The following is a 12,937-nucleotide window of genomic DNA, read 5'->3' as shown; positions in this document are numbered from 1 at the left end:
CCCCATCTTCAGTTCAGTTCAGTTCAGTCACTCAGTCATGTCCGACTCTTTGCAACCCCATGAATCACAGCATGCCAGGCCCCCCTGTCCATCACCAACTCCCGGAGTTCACTCAAACTCATGTCCATTGAGACGGTGATGCCATCCAGCCATCTCATCCTCTGTCATCCCCTTTTCCTCCCGCTCCCAATCCCTCCCAGCATCAGGGTCCCTGAGGAAGCCAAGATATTGCACTTTCCAGACCAAGACTTTAAATCAACTTAAAAAAAAAATGTTTAGAATGAAAGGAAGCCATATATAAAGAACTAAAGTATGAAAACAAACTCTCATCAAATAGAGAATATAAAGAGAGAGAAATTATACTTTAAAAGGACCAAATAGATATTTTGGATTGAAAAGTATAACAACTGGAGTGAAAAATTCACTTCAATGGTTCAATAGCTAATTTGAGTAGGCAAAGAATCAGAGAACTTATACATGAGTCAATTGAAACTACCCAATTTGAAGAATAGAAAGAAAAAGAATGAAAAAAATAAACAGAGCTTTAAAAGCCTGTAGGACACCAACAAGCATATCAACATACACCTAACAGGAGTCCCAGAGGACAGAAAAAGGGACTGAAAAAATTAATACTTAAAGAAATAATGGCTAAAGACTTCCAAAATTCAAAGAAAAATGCTAATCTACACATCCAAGGTGATCTAAAAACTCCAGAAATAAAAACTCAGTGAACACCCACCTATACATAATATGATCAAACTGTCAAAAGACAAAGAAAGTAGAGATAGCCAAGATGGCAGATTAGGAAGACCACAAGATCACCTCCTTTCATGACTACATCAAAATTACAACAATGGCACCCCACTCCAGTACTCTTGCCTGGAAAATCCCATGGGCGGAGGGGCCTGGAGGGCTGCAGTCCATGGGGTCGCTAGGAGTCAGACACGACTGAGCGACTTCACTTTCACTTTTCACTTTCATGCACTGGAGAAGGAAATGGCAACCCACTCCAGTGTTCTTGCCTGGAGAATCCCAGGGACGGGGGAGCCTGGTGGGCTGCCGTCTATGGGGTTGCACAGAGTCAGACACGACTGAAGCAACTTAGCAGCAGCAGCAGCATAGAGCAACTACTGATAAGAAACACCTGAAGATTAGCAGAAAAGGTTATCTACAACTAAAGATATGAAGAAGGAACTAAAATGAGATAAATATGAGGGGCAGAAAAGCAGTAGAGTTAAAACCCATACCCACTCGGTAGACAACCCACAAACAAGAGGATAATCACACTTGCAGAAGTTCTCCCCAAGGAGCAAGGGATACAAGCCCCACATTGAGCTCCCTAGCTCAGCCGTCCTGCACCAGGAAGATGAGCCCCCAGAGTCAAACGCTTTGAAGGCCAGCGGGGATTACTTTTGGGAGAGTTAGAGGGCACTAGAAAATAGAGACTCTACTCTTAAAGAGAATGTACAAAATCTCACATGCTCTAAGACCCAGGGCAGAAGAAATAGTTTCAAAGAATCCTGGGTTAGACCACTTGCTAATCTTGTAGAACTTCCCAGAGAGGTAGGAAGAAACTAGGAACTCCCTGGGAATACAGGTGCTGGCAGCAGCCATATTTAGGAACTCATTCTACCATGAGGATACTGGTGCTGGCAAGTGCCATCTTCCCTCTAGATGATTGGTTCTGGGAAACAGCCCCATTCAGCAGCAGGCCTGATGCCCTAAGACCCCATGAATCTCCAAGTCATTCAGGGACCCAGCCTCATCCACCAGAGGGCCCAGGACTCAGACCCACTCACTAGTGGGCCAGTGCTAGTCCTGGGAACCCCTGAGTCACAAAGCCAACTTCTCCAGGACCTAGTACTGCTTGCCAGCAGGCAAGGAGCATCCTCAAAGAGGCAGAGCCTGGCAGCCAATTGGGATGGGGGCCAGCCCTGGCTACAAGTATGCTTATAGTAGTCAGCCTCATCACAACAGAAAAGTCCATACAGCTCACAGAGGAGGCAGTCCTAGAACACATCACTCAGGTGATCAAAGAGAGGTTGGGCCCCATAGAACATCTCCCACATAAGGCCACATCTCTGATGTGGGAAACATAACTGATAGAATATATAGAAATAAAAACAAAGTTAGGCAAAATGAGGTGACAGAGGAAAATGTTCCAAATGAAAGAGCAAGAATAAAACCCTAGAAGAACTATTAAGCAATAATTATTACTCATTTACCCAATAAAGAGCTCAAGGTGATGCTAATAAAATGCCGTGCTGTGCTGTGCTTAGTTTGCTCAGTTATGTCCGACTCTTTGTGACTCCATGGACCATTGCCCACCAGGTTCCTCTGTCCATGGGGATTCTCCCGACAAGAATACTGTAGTGGGTTGCCATGCCCTCTGCTAAATGAGCTAAAAAATAGATGAACATAGAGAGCAATTTTTAAAGAGTTAGAAAATATAAAGAACTAAGCAGAGCTAGACAATACAATAACTAAAATTAAATATACATTAGAAGGAATCAACAGTAGATTAGATGATACAGAGGAGTGGATCAGCAAACTGGAAGACAGAATACTGGAAATTACCCAAGCTGGCCAGAGAAAAGAAAAAGAATTGTAAAAAATGAAGATAGTTTAAGAGACCTCTGGGACAACATCAAGTATATTAATATTTGCACTCTAGGGGTTCTAGAAAAAGAGAGAGAGAAGTTGGAGACACAATAGCTTAAAACTTCCCTAACTTGGGGAAGGAAACAGATATCCAGGTTCAGAAGCACAGAGAGTCCCAAACAAGATGAACCCAAAGATATCCATACTAAGATAGGTTGTAATTAAAATGGCAAAATTAAAAGCATCAAGGGGAAGGCAACTAGTTACATAAAGTTGCAAGATACAAAGGTAATATACACAAATCTGTTGCATTTCTATACACTAACAATGACCTATCAGAAAGAGAAATCAAGAAAAAATCTAATTTGCAATTGCATCAAGAAGAATAAAATACCTAGGAATAAATCTAACCAAGGAGAGAAAACTATAAGACATTGATGAAAGAAATTTAGGACAACACAAGCAAATAGAAAGTTATACCATGCTCACAGACTGGAAGTCAATATTGTTAAGAATGACTATGCTCCCCAGGGGAATCTACAGATTCAATGCAATCTCTCTCAAAATACCAATGGCATTTTTTCACAGAAGTAAAAAAAAATAATTCTAAATTTGTATAGTAACAAAAGACCTGAATAGCCAAAACAATCTTGAGAAAGAACGAAGCTGATGGTATCATGAGCTGTGATTTCAAACCATACTACAAAGATACAGTAATGAAAAAATGTAGTAGTGGTACAAAAACAGACACACAGATCAATGGAACAGAATAGAGCGCCCAGAAATAAACCCACACTTATGTAGACAATTAATCTATGACAAAGGAGGCAATAATATACATTGGGGAAAAGACAGCTTTTCCAACAAATGGTGTTAGAAAACTGGACTGCTACATGCAAGGGAATCAAAATTAACTACTTTCTCACACCATGTACAAAAATAAACTCAAAATAAATGAAAGACTTAAATGTAAGACCTGAAGCCATAAAACTCCTGAAGGAAAACATAGGCAATATACTTTTATTTTTTTGCCCATGCTGTGTGGCATGCAGGATCTTAGTCCCCTGAACAGGGATTGGACCTGTGCCCCCTGCAGTGGAAGTGTGGAGTCTTAACCACTGCATTGCCAGTGAATTCCCAGACAGTATACCTTTTGACATATATTGTGGCAATATTTTGTGTATAGAAATACTGAACTACTAAGCTGTGCACCTGGAACAAACATACTTTGAAGGTCAATGACCCTTTAATTAAAAAAAAAGAGAGAGAAAGAGAGAATCTAGAAAGCAGCAAGAGAAAAGCAACCTGTATCATGCAAATATTTTTTAATAAGTTAATAGCTTAACTCTTATTATAAACTATGGAAGCTACAAAATAGTGGGATGACAAAAGTGCTTTAAGTAAAAGACTGTCAACAAGAATTCTATATCTATGGCCAACTGATTTTCATCAAGTCTGCTGTCTTAATTCAGGCTGCTATAACAAAATGCCATATCCTGGATGGCTTATAAATGACTGAAGTTTCTTTCTTACAGTTCTAGAGGCTGGAAGTCTGAGATAAGGGCACCAGCCTGGCTGAGTTCTGGTGAGGACCCTCCTCTGGGCTGCATATTATTGACTTCTGATTGAGAAAATTGGGTCAGGGCAATTGGGTAGGTGAGATCATGTCTAAAAGGGACATACACACAATTACAAAACCCCTACACCATCTAAAGCAAGCACAGGTGTTTCCAGGTACTATGAAAATGTGCCCACAGTTATTTTCTAGGCAAATCATTTTCTTTAACAATATCCCCAATCTCCACACCACCACACTGATTCCACACAAAAGTGGAACAAGTATACTCCCCAAACTGAAGTCAGCAAGGGTAAACTTACCTTTAATATTGTTTTGTTGTTTCATCAATAATTTACTTATTTCTGAAAACCAACAATCTCTGATTTCTTTTGAAGCTGCCTGCAATTACAGATAAGAAAATACTGACTATCATCACCTCGTACATATTGGACAGGACTTTTATTCTCTGGGTGACTTTTAGAATGAGATAAAAAACACTTGCTGAGTTATGGGAACATGATAGGGAAAGAGGAGAGACACTTATGGGAAAGGCATGAATTTTACCTGTAGGATGTATTTTTCAAGTCCATTTTGGTTGGCAATTTCAAACTTTCTGTTGCTCCCCCTTCCAAGTTGGCGAATTGAAAGTGTCATCAACTATTGTAAACAAAGAAGAAAATTCTCTATGCCATCTCTTCCAATTTAAGAATTATCCCTGTCTGTCACTCCAATTCTTTCTACCCTTGATCTCTTTTCTTCCATCTTTCTTCTAAGTGTTTTACTGTTCTCTGTTAACAACCCCAAGGAACATAAAACACAGCTTGTGTCATTTATCTTGTCTGTTTCAGAGGACAACACAGATGATATCATTCCACAGGCACAGGTGTAGCCTTCAACGTTAAGCAAAATGGTGATCTCTCCTTTAATACCTGAGTATTTAACAAATCTCTACATAATAGTAACTGAATTAGTGTCCACTATGAAACATAAATAAAAAGCACTATGAATAAATTAACAATTTTAATCACAAGAGCATGTATGTGTATATGTGATCGCTAGCTATGAAATACTTCTCATACAAGCAAGAGGCAGTGGTTGGTGTGGACATGGGTTCCTGGACCCCCAGGATCAGGTGTTGCCTACATTTGTATGAAAAGATGCATGGTTGAGAAGATGAAATTCAGCCCATGCTCTAATCTCCGAGACTTTCAATCCTCTGCCTGGACAAAAGAGGGTACTTTTTAATTAGTTTGTCCAGATAGGCTGCCATAGGGTCCCTTTTCTCCACCCAGTACAAAGGCAACCTGAGCCAGCCCTGGGCCTGTTTAGTGACTGATTACAAGCTCTGACTCTAGAATCAGACCTGGGTGGATTCTCGCGCTGTTTGTAGCATCTGACAAGTTAACCTCGCCTCTCTAAGCTTCAGTTTCTTTATCTATAAAGATAACAATATTTCTCCCCACAGGGTTGTGCTGACTCCCAAGTGCAATAGGACACCTTTACCTTCATAGACTTCTTAAAGCTGTAGTGAGGGGACAGGCCCTGGTCACTGGGCTCCAACTGTATCTTACAGAACATTATTTCCCGTTCAAATAGATAGATTTGCCTCTGGCTGGGCTTGAATCGAATTAAATCCTTCATCTTATAACGATCTTTGTGAACTGTCCAAACGTTGAAAGAACCATGCATCAACAACTTGCCGAATTTTCCAATATCATCCTTTGGGAAACACAGATATACACAAAAAGGAGCTATTAAATTACTTGATAAAAAAGAAGCTGCCAAATTGCAGAGCATGCTTATTTGACATTTACAATCTTACAATTGTCAGTCAGGCTAATCTGTTACTTACCAAAACGACAATTTTATGAGCTTCAATTGGCATGGTGTCATTCAGTTAATAAGGAATAGTGCAGCAGTATAAGGTAATAAACATAAAGCATGTTAGAAATACTTTGAACTAAAGGTATTGGTACTCTTATATTTTTATCTTACTTATTAATTTTAGCTAGCAGAATTCCATTTCCTTTTCTTTGTTTTTGATATGACACTACTTAATAAGGGCAAGATATTAATGTTTTAATTATGTTTGAGAAAGCCAGTATCTTTGCTGCAGTATAGATCTTTGGTAATCTGTGGGTTCCATCCTAATTCAGATGTATTTTAACGTCTGCCTCAGCAACATGAGAACATAAGAACATGAGATTTGTTCTGAAAGAGAAAGCTTAGGATGACCTAATCTTTATAACATTGTAAAGGAAATGGTAATTACATTCAACTCTGCATTTTGGGCTTCCCTAGTGGCTCAGTGGTAAAGAATCTGCCTGCCAATGCAGGAGACCCAAGTTCAATCCTTGGGTCGAGAAGACCTCCTGGAGTAGGAAATGGCAACCCACTCCAGTATTCTGGCCTGGAGAATTCCATGGGCAGAGGAGCCTGGCAGGCTACAGTCTGTGGGGTCGCAAAAGAGTTGGACACAACTTATCGACTAAACAACAACTGCATTTTTCAGAGTGAGTGAACAGTGTAAACTTAATCCCAAATGACGATTTTTTTTGTTTGTTTTTGGTCTAACCTTTTTGGTTCTAAGGCACACACTCACTATGATGCCTCTCCCTCCACCCTCAAATGTCTGGCTGAAAGTCCAAATGAGGTGATTCTGCCTTCTCTGAGCTCTCTCTAAAAGTAGCAGAGTGTGATGAGCTAGAAATGTGGTATTTATAAAAAACTGTATCACTAAAGTACATAATCAAGAATTTATTTTCCTGAATCAAAACACCAAAAGAAAAAATTATTTGAATCAGACCAAGACAGAGATATTTCCCTATGTTATATCTAGCTAAGATAAATCCTCACAATTTAAAAGTCATTATTAGATATAATGTACATTACTACTACTACTACTAAGTCGCTTCAGTCGTGTCCGATTCTGTGCGACCCCATAGTACTCTTAAATGCAGAGTACATCATGTGAAATGCTGGGCTGGATGAATCACAAGCTGGAATCAAGATTGCCAGGAGAAATATCAATAACCTCAGATATGTCACTTTAACAGCAGAAAATGAAGAGGAACTAAAGAGCCTCTTAATGAAGGTGAAAGAGGAGAGTGAAAAAACTGGCTTAAAATTCAACATTCAAAAAATGAAGACCATGGCATCTGGTCCTATCATTTCATCGCAAATAGATGGGGAAAATGTGGAAACAGTGTCAGATTTCATTTTCTTGGGCTCCAAAATCAATGCAGACAGCGATTGCAGCCATGAAATTCAAAGATGCTTGCTTGTTGGAAGAATAGCTATGACAAACCAAAGCAGACACATCATAGTCAAAGCTATGGTTTCTCTAGTAGTCATGGATGGATGTGAGAGTTGGACCATAAAGAAGGCTGAGTGCTGAAGAATTGATGTTTTTGAACTGTGGTGTTGGAAAAGACTCTTGAGAGTTCCTTGGACAGCAAGGGGATAAAACCAGTCAATCCTAAAGGAAATCAACTACAAATTTTCATTGGAAGGACTGGTGCTAAAGCTGAAGCTCCAATACTTTGGCTGGCCACTTGATGCAAAGAGCTGAATCATTGGAAAAGACCCTGATGCTGGGAAAGATTGAGGGCAAGAGGAGAAGGGGATGACAGAGGATGAGATGCTTGGATGGCATCACTGAGTCAATGGATAAGAGTTTGAGCAAATTTTGGGAGATAGTGAAGGACAGGGAAGGCTGGTGTGCTGCAGTCCATGAGGTCATAAAGAGGTCATGTCTGACTTAGTGACTGAACAACAACAATATCATGTACCATTAAAAGAATATTATGTATATTGAACTGTAAATACCTTTTTAAAATGACTGTATATCTGAAAGTCTAAATAAAAACCTCAAGGCAATAAATTCTAATCAGTTTCATGGTGTGTGTGTCATAATTTCAGTACTGTTTTCCTCTTTTTCTTTTATAAAATTTACATGCGGTAAATGTGGTGAATGAAGTCCTCACTGAGGAGTAAAAACCCCAGTTACAAGGCCTTCTCTCCTAAAAGCATGATGTTCCTGTTGCAGGTTGCATAAACTCAGCTTGACCACGAACTAAGACAGGTGGGTAATGGGTTCATAAGGATCTGTGAGAAGTTACTCACTCTATACACATACTTCCTGCACCCACTTAAATGTAACCACTCTAGCCCTCAGTGATTGCTGTCTTCTTTTATAACCATTTAATTTATATTACTCAGACATATAAAGTGCAGGAAATATATTTAGTCAAGGCTTGCAAAAGAAGGTGTTTAATATCTGCCACAGGAACAACTGTATTCAGTAGTTTCTATTTAAAAATTGATTTATACTCCATTTCATTTCAAAAATTAGATTAGTTCAGTTGCTCAGTTGTGTCCGACTCTGCAATCCCATGGACTGCAGCATGCCAGGCCTCCCTGTCCATCACCAATTCCCGAAGTTTACTCAAACTCATGTCCATGTCATGAGTCAGTGATGCCATCTAACCATCTCATCTTCTGTCGTCCCCTTCTCCTTCTGCTTTCAATCTTTCCCAGCATAAGGATTTTTTCAAATGAGTCAGTTCTTCACATCAGGTGGCCAAAGTATTGAAGTTTCAGCTTCAGCATCAGTCCTTCCAATGAATATTCAGGACTGATTTCCTTTAGGATGGACAGTTTGTTCTCCTTGCAGTCCAAGGGACTCTCAAGAGTCTTCTCCAGCACCACAGTTCAAAAGCATCAATTCTTCGGCACTCAGTTTTGTTTATAGTCCAACTCTCACATCCATACATGACTACTGGAAAAACCATAGTTTTGACTAGACGGATGTTTGTTAGCAAAGTAATGTCTCTCCTTTTTAATATGCTGTCTAGGTTGGTCACAACTTTCCTTCCAAGGAGTAAGCATCTTTTAATTTCATGGCTGCAGTCACCATCTTCAGTGATTTTGGAGCCCAGAAAAGTAAAGTCTGTCACTGTTTCCATTGTTTCCCCATCTATTTGCCATGAAGTGATGGGACCAGATACCATGATCTTAGTTTGCTGAAATTTGAGTTTTAAGTCAACTTTTTCACTCTCCTCTTTCACTGTCATCAACAGGCTCTTTAGTTCTTCACTTTCTGCCATAAGGGTGGTAGCATCTGCACATCTGAGGTTACTGATATTTCTCCCAGCAATCTTGATTCCAGCTTGTGCTTTATCCAGCCCAGTGTTTCTCATGATGTACTCTGCATGTAAGCTAAATAAGTGGCCTTCACGTAGTCCCTTCCCATTTGGAACCAGTCTGTTGTTCCATGTCCAGATCTTATAAAATATATATTTTCTGTCTGTGTAAAATAAGCAGACAGAAAATAACCAAGGAGATTAGGGTGAAGAAAAAATAGAGCTTAAAACAATAAGATGAAGAAGATGTACATAAAACACATACAATAAAGCCAGGCGAACCTGCTGCAGACTAGGCTCTGATCTAGCAGGCAGTACACAAGGAAATATGCAGAACTATACAGTTCATTCAGAGAAGGCAATGGCACCCCTCTCCAGCACTCTTGCCTGGAAAATTAGCAGCAGCAGCATACAGTTCATTATGTCTGAAGACTTGCCCAAACCAGTTGTTCAGGAAAAGCACTGCTGCTGCTGCTGAAAAGCACTGCTAAGTCGCTTCAGTCATGTCTGACTCTGTGAGACCCCATAGACAGAAGCCCACCAGGCTCCCCCGTCCCTGGGATTCTCCAGGCAAGAACACTGGAGTGGGTTGCCATTTCCTTCTCCAATGCATGAAGTGAAAAGTGAAAGTGAAGTCGCTCAGTCATGTCCGACTCTTCACGACCCCATGCACTGCAGCCTACCAGGCTCCTCCGTCCATGGGATTTTCCAGGCAAGAGTACTGGAGTGGGATGCCATCACCTTCTCCGCAGGAAAAGCATATCAACTTGTTAATAAGATATGAAAGAAATTTCTCCCATGAGTCTTCATAAAGGATCACTGCATCAAATGCTGAACCCACTGCACTGAACCTGACTTCCTGCACTGGGAGTGCAGAGCCCTACCCACTGGACCACCAGGGAAGTCCCAGCACAGCTTTTTGTTTCAAAATTAATTTATTTTAATGGGAGGCTAATTACTTTACAATATTGTGATGGCACTTGTCATACATCAACATGAATCAGCTATGGGTAAATATGTGTCCCCCCATCTTAAAACCCAGTCCCACCCACTTCCCCACCCCATTCCTCTGGGTTGCCCCAGAGTACCTTTGGGTGCCCTGCTTTATGCTTCAAACTTGCACTGGTCATCTGTTTTACATATGGTAATACACATGTTTCAATGCTATTCTCTCAAATTATCCCACCCTCACCTTCTCCCACAAAGTTCAAGTCTGTGTTTTACATCGTGTCTTTTTTGCTGCCTTGCATAAGGATCGTTGTTCAGTTCAGTACAGATGCTCAGTGTGTCTGATGCTTTGTGACCCCATGGACTGCAGCACGCTAGGCCTCCCTGTCCATCGCCAACTCCCGGAGTTTTCTCAAACTCATGTCCATTGAGTTGCTGATGCCATCCAACCATCTCATCCTCTGTCGTCCCTTTCTCCTCCCCCTTCAATCTTTCCCAGCATCAGGGTCTTTTCAAATGAATCAGTTCTTTGCATCAAGTGGCCAAAGTATTGAAGTTTCAGCTTCAGCATCAGTCCTTCCAATGAATAGTCAGGACTGATTTCCTTTAGGATTGAATGGTTTGATCTCTGTGCAGTTCAAGGGAATCTCAAAAGTCTTCTCCAACACCACAGTTCAAAAGCATCAGTTCTTCAGCACTTTCTTTCTTCAGCTTTTTTACAGTCTAACTCTCATATCCATACATGACTACTGAAAAAACCACAGCTTTGACTAGATGGACCTTTTTCAGCAAAGTAATGTCTCTGCTTTTTAATATGCTCTCTAGGTTTGCCATAGCTTTTCTTTTAAGGAGCAAGCATCTTTTAATTTCATGGCTGCAGCCAACATCTGCAGTGATTTTGGAGCCCAGAAAAGTAAAGTCTGTCACTGTTTCCATTGTTTCTCCATCTATTTGCCATGAAGTGATGGGACCAGATGCCATGATCTTCGTTTTTTGAATGTTGAGTTTTAAGCCAGCTTTTTCACTCTCCTCTTTCACTTTCATCAAGAGACTCTTCAGTTCCTCTTCACTTTCTGCCATAAGGGTGGTATCACCTGAGTATCTGAGATTATTGATATTTCTCCTGGAAATCTTGATTCCAGCTTGTGCTTCACCCAGTACAGCATTTCTCATGATGTACTTTGCATATAAGCTAAATAAGCAGTTTGACAATATACAGCCTTGACGTACTCCTTTCCCAATTTGGAACCAGTTTATTGTTCCATGTCCAGTTCTAACTGTTGCTTCTTGATCTGCATACAGATTTCTCAGGAGGCAGGTCAGGTGGTCTGGTATTCCCATCTCTTGAAGAATTTTCCAGTTTGTTGTGATCCACACAGTCAAAGGCTTTGGCATAGTCAATAAAGCAGAAATAGATGGTTCTCTGAAATTCTCTTGCTTTTTCGATGATCCAATGGATGTTGGCAATTTGATTTCTGGTTCCTCTGCCTTTTCTAAATCCTGCTTGAACATCTGGAAGCTCACAGTTCACATACTGTTGAAGCCTGGCTTGGGAGAATTTTGAGCATTACTTTGCTAGCGTGTGAGATGAGTGCAATTGTGCAGAAGTTTGCACATTCTTTGGCATTGCCTTTCATTGGGATTGGAATGAGAACTGACCTTTTCCAGTCCTGTGGCCACTGTGCGTTTTCTGAATTTGCTGGCATATTGGGTGCAGCACTTTCACAGCATCATCTTTCAGGATTTGAAATAGCTCAACTGGAATTCCATAACCTCCACTAGCTTTGTTTGTAGTGATGCTTCCGAAGGCTCACTTGACTTCACATTCCTGGATGTCTGGCTCTAGATGAGTGATCACACTATCGTTATTATCTGGGTCATAAAGATCTTTTTTGTATAGTTCTTCTGTGTATTCTTGCCACCTCTTCTTAATCTCTTCTGCTTCTGTGAGGTCCATACCATTTCTGTCCTTTATTGTGTCCATCTTGGCATGAAACATTCCCTTGGTATCTCTAATTTTCTTGACGAGATCTCCAGTCTTTCCCTTTCTATTGTTTTCCTCTATTTCTTTGTATTGATCACTGAGGAAGGCTTTCTTATCTCTCCTTGCTATTCTTTGGAACTCTGCATTCAAATGGGTATATCTTTCCTTTTCTCTTTTGCCTTTCACTTCTCTTCATAGCTATTTGTAAGGCCTCCTCAGACAACCATTTGGCCTTTTTGCATTTCTTTTCCTCGGTATGGTCTTGATTACGGCCTCCTATACAATGAACCTCTGTCCATAGTTCTTCAGGCACTCTGTCTATCAGATCTAATCCCTTGAATCTATTTCTCACTTCCACTGTATAGCCATAAGAGATTTGATTTAGGTCATACCTGAATGGTCTAGTGGTTTTTCCTACTTTCTTCAATTTAAGTCTGAATTTGGCAATAAGGAGTTCATGAGCTGAGCCACAGTCAGCTCCCGGTCTTTTTTTTTTTTTTTTTTGCTGACTGTATAGAGCTTCTCCATCTTTGGCTGCAAATACTATAATCAATCTGATTTCAGTATTGACCATCTGGTGATGTCCATGTGTAAGGTCTTTACTTGTGTTGTTGGAAGAGGGTGCTTGCTGTGACCAGTGTGTTCTCTTGGCAAAACTTTGTTAGCCTTTACCCTGCTTCATTCTGTATTCCAAGGCCAAAT

At 40.5% G+C, this 12,937-nt stretch overlaps 1 protein-coding gene across 3 annotated transcripts in view; it reads right to left on the bottom strand.

Annotated features, from left to right (window-relative positions):
• The window catches only part of MCF2L2 (MCF.2 cell line derived transforming sequence-like 2), a 265,733-nt gene that overhangs the window by 23,906 nt on the left and 228,890 nt on the right, over window positions 1-12,937 (bottom strand). For all 3 annotated transcript variants that reach the window (XM_006075321.4, XM_025287650.3, XM_044944273.2), the window contains 3 exons: window positions 5,663-5,878; window positions 4,724-4,816; window positions 4,480-4,558 (listed from right to left, as the gene is read on the bottom strand). In XM_006075321.4, coding sequence (XP_006075383.2) covers window positions 4,480-4,558; window positions 4,724-4,816; window positions 5,663-5,878 — 388 coding nt within the window. The remainder of the gene's footprint in view (window positions 1-4,479; window positions 4,559-4,723; window positions 4,817-5,662; window positions 5,879-12,937) is intronic.

This window comes from Bubalus bubalis, chromosome 1 (assembly GCF_019923935.1).
Source record: "Bubalus bubalis isolate 160015118507 breed Murrah chromosome 1, NDDB_SH_1, whole genome shotgun sequence".
Taxonomy (NCBI): Eukaryota; Metazoa; Chordata; class Mammalia; order Artiodactyla; family Bovidae; genus Bubalus; species Bubalus bubalis.
The sequence above is the reverse complement of the archived record's forward strand: the minus strand, read 5'-3'. Positions and strand labels throughout refer to the sequence as shown.